General features: G+C 42.2%; 1 protein-coding gene across 1 annotated transcript in view; it reads left to right on the forward strand.

Moving 5' to 3' along the window:
* Positions 1-5,961, forward strand: part of Golgb1 (golgin B1) — a 77,133-nt gene extending 71,172 nt beyond the window's left edge. The window contains exons 18-22 of the mRNA XM_076868888.2: positions 1,154-1,297; positions 2,088-2,185; positions 2,684-2,818; positions 5,120-5,225; positions 5,463-5,961. Of these exons, the coding sequence (XP_076725003.2) occupies positions 1,154-1,297; positions 2,088-2,185; positions 2,684-2,818; positions 5,120-5,225; positions 5,463-5,597 (618 nt within the window). The 3' untranslated portion in view covers positions 5,598-5,961. The remainder of the gene's footprint in view (positions 1-1,153; positions 1,298-2,087; positions 2,186-2,683; positions 2,819-5,119; positions 5,226-5,462) is intronic.
* The last annotated feature ends 2,072 nt before the right edge of the window (positions 5,962-8,033 follow it).

Genomic DNA, 8,033 nt, shown 5'->3' on the forward strand with positions numbered 1-8,033 from the left:
TTCTTTACTAATACCAGTCCACAACTGCAGGTACCCATGACTTTCTTAACGTCCCTTGCTGGGCCCTCCATTTGGATTTATCAGGTAGTAGATAAGAGTTCTAGACTTGAAATCAAGAACCACATTGAACCAGGGTCTGACATCTGCCAGCCACACAACTTTGGACAAATCACTACTCATTTTTTTTTAACCATTTGTGGACAAGGACAGAAGTCCTTTCTCTACATCTTTCAAATAAGATTATACTTGTAAAAGTGCTTTATAAGCTGAGACTTGCTCTTCAGAACCACATAAAGTGAAAAGTAAAGAGCAAATTTTAGCTTAATAAGTAATTTTAAAAGTATGTGTAATTCTCTTGTTTTAATTTTATGTGTGCATCAAATGCCCCCCCCAAGTATCTCTAAAAAACAATTTATTTTCTCTAAAACATTGTTTGATTTGACTGTTGAATCTGTGAAATCAATGCTCCCAGTGTAGTTATTTGCATGTTTTTAGGTGTGTTTGGATTTATTCTGTTTTCACTTCTAACATTATATCTAACACAAATTATAATTATTTATTCTTTTTGATAGTACCGGGGTTTAAACCCAGGGGTTCTCTACCACTGAGCTACATCCCCTTCCCATTTTGTTTTGTTTATTGTTATTGTTTTGAAACAGGGTCTTGTAAGTTTCCAAAGCTGGCTGCAAATATTTGATCCTTCTGCCATTACAAGCATGTGCCATCACATCCAGCTTATGATATTTTACTCTATTCTCTTGGTACTGTGGTATTGAAGTAATATTATTGTACAAATTTTTAAGTGACAGTGCTCTCTCTAGCTATATTGAATTTGGGATTGTAGTCATTTATTACTAGTTTAACTTGGACCCAACCTATTGCCTTCCTTTCTCCTCTTATATTCCTGGGATAGCTTATCCTAGTAGATTTTTGGGTTTCTGTTTCATGGTTTTTCAGTCAATATTCTAGGCACCATTAAAACAATAAAAAAAATTCCCTGCTACTCCTGCTCCAGAATAATTTTCTTTTCTTGGTTGAAACAACTAGGCATTTTCTCACTTTGACATGCACTTAAAAATTTGATCCTTAAAACCCAGCAGTGCTATGGTAAAATGGTTCTGTGGAAGGGCACTTATCTTCACTTGTGTTTCAGTTCTCTCAGCTCCTTGAAGAGAAAAACACCCTCTCCATTCAGCTGTGTGATACTAGTCAGAGTCTTCGTGAGAACCAGCAGCACTACACTGACCTTTTTAATCACTGTGCAGTCTTGGAGAAGCAGGTCCGAGATCTGCAGGCGGTGAGTAAGAAGGAAGTGAGAATGAAGAAGTACTAGGAAATTGAGGGCAAGTGGTAAAGCATAAAGAGCAGCCTCAAAGATGCTTACACAAAGGTAGGAGTGATGTCAGACAGTGGGGCAGAAGAGGAGAATGTTAAGGAAATGGGAAGAAAGTCTAGGAAAATGAAAGGATTAGAAAAAAAAAAAAGATGAGTGAGACAGTGAGAAAGAAATCAAAACTTGAGTGGGAAATAGTAATTACAGCCTTGGGCCCTCCAAAACTGAGACAGTATGGATTTTGCTTTAAGAAATATGAAAACTGTAGGAGGACCTGGGAGACAAAACAGGCAAAACTGTGGAGGCCGTGGAAAGAGTGTGGTTTTGAAGCTCGTGGAGGCTGAGAAGAGTTCTATCAGACACACAGAAGGGGCTTGGAGAGTTCACAAGCAAGGGAGGGACCAGAGTTCTGGAAATCCATGAGCCCCACTAGATGAAAGCAGACATTTATGGTGAGGTTTAAACTTGCAAGAAGATAAATTAAAAAATGAGAATGTGAGGAGAAAGCTAAGGAAGAGACAAGGGTTTTAGGGAGGTGACTGATCTACCAGAGCAGATTCTCACTTCTTAACCTGCACTTGAGAATTGTCAGAATATTCCTGTCCAGGATTTGTCATTCTCTCCCATTTTCTTTCTTGTATAAAATTTCTTCTTCTCTCCAAACTCTACTTGTAAAAACTGAGAACTCATTTTTTACAAATAGAGTTTCATAAATGCTTTCATTACTGAATTATTAAGCTCATTCTTCTTCTAGGGGCTACCACATGTAGATGTTGCTCCAGGAGCTCCCCAGGAAAAGAATGGAGTTCACAGAAAGAGTGATCCTCAGGAAGCAAGGGAGCCACAGCAAAGGTAGGGGAGCAGGACTCTTCCTGGGCATACATAAATGCACAGAAGTCAGGCAGTCAACTAGCTTGAACTGTGGTCCACCATATGACTTTATATGTCTTATTTATTTATTTAGTGGTGCGGGGATCAAACCCAGGACCTCACACACACTAGGCAAGCACTCTACCACTGAGCTATACCCTGGCCCATAATGTGCCTTATTATCTTTTTGGCCTCAGAGAAATGATATAAGAATTAAATAGTAACAAATGGTATGTGTGAAAAGTTTATAAAGCCAAACAGCAACACCCCTAACAAATACTGTGGCATTGAAATGAAAGATATTGTCAGTCCTCAGACATCCTGAAGGTATTTCTGCAGTTTCATTTAATCTCTCATCAGCTGTGCTTTTAAGATGTGTGTGTGTGTGTGTGTGTGTGTGTTCATGTTCAGAGAAGCTTCTATAAACTTTCCTGCTGTTCTGCATGTAATGATGCTCACTGTTTCCCTTTTATTTTGAAGCTTTTCTGAAGCCCAGGAGCAGCTGTGCAATACCAAACAGGAAGTGAATGAATTAAGAAAGCTGCTGGAAGAAGAACGAGACCAAAGAATAGCTGCAGAGAATGCCCTCTCTCTGGCTGAAGAGCAGATCAGAAGGTAAAGTTGAATCGGGGCAGCCTCTGTCCTTTTCTCGTTGCATTCATGAGCATTTGCATGGCCAGACTCAGGATTCATTATGATCTTACCCTCACTAGGAGACAGGTGCTGCAGTGAGTGTAGAGTCATATTGTGGTCACCCAAAACTACTTTTGGAGTCTAGGAGGGCCATGCTTTCCAAAGCAGTTCTTAGAAACTAATAATGATAATGATAAAAATAACAATAACAATAACAATAACAAAATCTGCCAATCCTATAATATGAAGTAAGCTTTGAAAAGTATTTTGCATCCCCACAATAACTGTATAATGTGGGTATTGGGTTCTTCAGAGGGCCAAATCAACAACAACCTCCATTCCTTATCTGAGATCTGAATCAACTGAAGTCATTTTTTTTTAAAGATTAAAACACAATAGAAGATGAAAAGACCACTTTATAAAGCTGATTTTTAAAACTAAATAACTTTATTAGCAAATGATACTTCCTAAGCCTGCTCTTCCTCTCCCAGTCACAGACTAAACTTTCTCTGTAGAAGATTCTGCTCTTGCCATACTCAAAACATTGGAATCACAGAATGAATTGTGCTTCTTGGGAATAATTTGCACAATATATGATTGGAAAGGATGGGACTACAGAACCTGTATTCGTTATTACCAGCTCACTAGTTGAGAGAATCACTATTCATGAGAGGGTGAAGTGACTACAAGTATTTGTCGCTGGAAGTCCTTTTATGTGGAAAGAAACATTAAAAGTAGGCTCTTGTGTTATGTCTGGGGTTATGTTATGTCTGATCAAGCATCTGCCTGTTAACTGGGGTGGAAATTCATTGTATTTGTGTTCAAATGCCTTCTTGCAAAGCTTAAGTGTCAGAAGAGGCAGCCCAGGGAGCGGGTCTTATTTGAAATCCCTTTTTTTCCCACCCAGCATATTCACAGCTTGTTAATATTTAGCATCCATGTGGGCCTTGGTGTGCAGCTTTAAAGTTGGCTCTGTGGAGGCACAGCACAGCTTTGTGTTGTCTTGCTGTCTCTGCCCAGCATTTTCAGGCCTTTCACCTATAGCTATTTCTCTTCTACTTGCTGTGGAATTGCTTAGACCTGTAAGACCTGGCCCATGTGGAGGTGGATCCCCCTAATGTGTAATTTACCTACCCCAAGGCAACTTGAGACTGCATAGCACAGGGTGACTCCTGAGCCTGTGGATGAGCTGCATAATCCAAGCCCAGGCCCTCCATAGTTCCCTCTTTGGCTGTAATGTAGAATGGAAATTAGGATAGCTAATTAAGTGCTTACCACCTTGGCCAAGTATTCTGAAGTCTTAGGGACCACACACATGTACTCTGTAGTGCATGGGGAACTAGGTGGCCTTGCAGTTGAAAAACAGCCCACACTGTTGGCTCAACAGTACCTACGGACATCCCATCTTCCCTCAGCCTGACTGACTTGCCTCCAGAGTAATAGAACATGTAGTTCCGTGTCAAGGCTGCCTCTGAGGAATATACTTCATGGAGGATCAAACATACAGAAGGTGTATTCTGCAGTCAGCCTGGGGGTCAAGAGGAAAGCAGGTGGTGGGGGGGAAGCGAGGCTGCGCATGCTTAGGATCTCTTTCCAAACTCACAGATCAGATTCAGGTATTCCTTCTCTCCTGGAGAAGAGTGTGACCTGTGATAGATAATCCCCCAGGAAGAAGAAGCATGAAGAGAGCAGCATTCCCTCCTGCCCACCCCAGTTAACAGGCAGATGCTTGATCAGATGTGCTCTCACCACAATTCTTGTTTTCTTCAAGAGACCATTGGGTGAGTGATGGCAGCTTCTTCCTTAAATGGAGAAGTTCCAGTATGAAATAAATAAGCAAATCAGCAAAAATGAAGCCGGAAGCAGTAGAGGCTGCCAGGGCAATTTAATTTGAAGAACCCCACAGAAAAATTTAATATGCTTTTGCCTCTTAGCCTTTAATAAGTGAAAAAGAAAATATGATAAGTTTCTCTGAATCAGATGTGTGCAGTGGAAAAAACCAAAACAAAAACTGGATATTGAATTCTGGTTCCGCTGCTTGCTGGTTGTGTTCCCAGGGGCAAGTCACTCCACCAACTCCAAAGCATCTGAGCCAGCACTTGGTACATAGTAGACAGTCGACTCCTGGTAGTTAGTATCACCTTTACTACTCTGGAGCCAGGCACTGCAGAGCAGCTTTTGCTGCAGATCCCCTGTGCTACCTCTGGCTGGGTGACCAGGAAGACTTCCCCAACCAGCCTCTCATGCTGTGAACCCATACTGTGCCTCTTTTTCCTTACACAGGCTGGAACATAATGAATGGGATTCTTCCCGGACTCCTATCATTGGCTCCTGTGGCACTCAGGAGCAATCATTCTTAATAGATATCACGAGCAACAGCTGTCGAAGGGTAAGAAGGGACAACGCAGAGAGGGTGTGCTCTCAGGGCTGCCTGTGTTGAGGGTCCAGAGTCAAGCAGAGAGTATATAGAAGACTAGCCAATGAGCAGGTGATGTCTCTAAGACTAGAGGGTGCAGAAGACTTAGAGGACCCTGGTGGAATTTGCCAACTTGCTTGATTAAAGGGGAAGGGAAAAGAACGTAGCCCTTTATGATGAAACTCTCTGACTGTCAGGTTTTTCTTTCAGACTCGGAGTGGTGCTGGATGGAAGCGGGTCCTGCGGTCACTCTGTCATTCACGAACCCGAGTTCCACTGTTGGCAGCCATCTACTTTCTGATGATTCATGTTCTACTTGTTCTGTGTTTCACAGGACACCTATAAACTTAGTTGTCACTTTTTGGACCATACCCCTCAAAACTTGGAAGTCTCTCACCTCTATTGCCATAATTATCTATTCCAGTGGAACAGTCTTCCCATTACAGATCATCTCTCCACCTCTCCAAGAAAAGTGCCTGCAAAAACAGAGGTGGAATGAGGACAGGTTGGAACTTCGGGGACTGGAGAGTCTGCTTTCTTCTACTGCCCAGGGCCCAAACACTCTGCTTAATCTGAGACGCCTCACAGTTGGTTGGTTAGAGTTTTGCAGGTCCTGATGTTCTATGGTCCTATGAGATACTGAGACATGTCTTTCAACCAAGTCAAGAGAATGGTCCTAATAAACCTAATAATTTGAATTTCAATATTATTTTGATTGATAGCTCTTTTTGTTTCATTGGTCTATATTTTCTCCTGCTTCAGGGGGAAAGTAAACAGTTCTAGGGAATAAACATATAGCCTCATAGACATGTGATTAGATGTCTTGCTGAATAGAATGGGAGCTGAAGAACCTCAGGGACTTATCATGGGGAAAGAGACAGCATCTTTTCCCCTGACTGTTCTTCCACTGGAGGGAAAGTTGTGGTCCTGGACTATAAGGACAGCACCCATTGTCTATGCCCTTGATCACACGTAGACTAACTGACTGGCCTCCATAGTAATGTATTTCTACAATGTATTAAGTGGCCGATACCTTTCCCTGAAAGGCAAGAAGAACTGGCTGTGGACACCAGTGTTCAGATTCTTATCATTCCAGTTACTTGTATGTGCTTCAGTTATGGACCCTGAGATATGCCCAGGGGCCAGCAGGGGCCATTGCAGGGTGGGGCATTGATTTCCAGCCCAGGGGTGACTAGCGTGATGCCCACACTGCACCTCTTGAAGCACTCAGCTCCAGTTATTCCAGTTTCCCAGCCCCATACTCACCTACCTCTATGGTCCAGAGGGCTGAGGCAAGAGGAAAGAGAATATAGAGAGACAAAATATTTAAAACCAGACCTAAGAACGACAGCCAGGGGAAATTCCATCTGTGCCTGTTCTCTACCACCTCTCTCTCCTCACACACCCTCACCAGTTTGTGATTCTCTTATTATATTCAAGATATGTCCCCTGCCTATTCTCCCTACCTATGGAAGAGAGGAGACTGGAGGAATCACTGATCTGTTCACAATCTTTGCTCTGTGGTGATTAAATCTTGGTCACAGCATCCCAGGAACTTTCCTGAATAATTGTAAAATAAAATTATTTTCAGACTCAGTAGTTTTGTGTGTGCATGTGAATGTATGAACATGGTTGTTTACATACCTAGTGTTTGTAAACTGGGAATGGGGGAAGGAAGAGAGGGGAAGAAGGAAAGGGCTGCACAGAAATGGTATGTCTAAAAAGCTCTACATACTCAGGCTTCCTCCTCACTGACCAACATCAGTAATGGCTGCAAGCATCCTAATAGCCTTAGCTGCTGGACCCCAGTCCTAATACTGAACCAAGCAAGCTGGGTCTTAGGATATTGAATTCATTAGACTGTTCATGTTCTATACAGTCTTAGAAGAACTCTTGAAAACATTAGGCCCCTAGAGATGCCTCTGGGTGGGAGTAGCCGGAGGAGAGTTTAATAGCACAAAGCAGGTCAGGTGGGCATATTATCATGTTTTTATATAAAGTTGCTACTTGGGAAAAGCTAGACCCCTTTCTAAAGATACATTAGCTAGGTTAATGGAGCCTAGTGTATCTGGTTTCAAAGCCCAGGCTACTTCTGCCTGCTACATCTCACTACATTATCAAGAATGACCTTGAGACTTTGCAGAGGGGTATGGGTTTTCTTGGGTCATCTGTAAGTTCTGTGGTTTCTTCAGAGAACTGTGTTCCTATGTGTTGTGTCAAATATCTGGTCTGTTAGTTCCAATTATGATTTTACATTAGGATTCCAAATGAAAGTTTTTTCCCTTTCTACAAACTTACTCTTCCTTAAAATAGTTTCCATGCCCCCACGATAAATACGAGAGAACAAACTACCCAGTTTATCTCAGATTTGGAAGTGACTTTAGAAACTTTCTGCCCCTTATTCAGAGATGCTCTTTTCTCTACGGTGGACCAATTCCAGTCCTGCTTGGGCCCCTTGGGGAGTCCATGACCTGTGAGCAAGTTTAGGAGAGGCTAGATTGGATACAATAATAAACACCTGCCACTTCTTGGTGGTTAAACAACAAAGGGTTATTTTTTGAAGACTCAAAAGTCCCACAATGATTGGGGCTCTACTCATGTTGTCATTGTCAGCCCCCCCTCCCACCCGGCTGTCCAAGGAGCCACTCTGGGGAATTGTAGATTGCCTAGACAGGCAATGAGAGAAAAAACATAGCAAAACTTGCAGTGATCTTGAAGTAGAAAAGGATATACTTCATTAGAACAAGTTACCTGAGCAAGTGTGACTTCAAGAGGAAAGGG

This window comes from Callospermophilus lateralis, chromosome 10, assembly GCF_048772815.1.
Source record: "Callospermophilus lateralis isolate mCalLat2 chromosome 10, mCalLat2.hap1, whole genome shotgun sequence".
In the NCBI taxonomy this organism is placed as follows: domain Eukaryota; kingdom Metazoa; phylum Chordata; class Mammalia; order Rodentia; family Sciuridae; genus Callospermophilus; species Callospermophilus lateralis.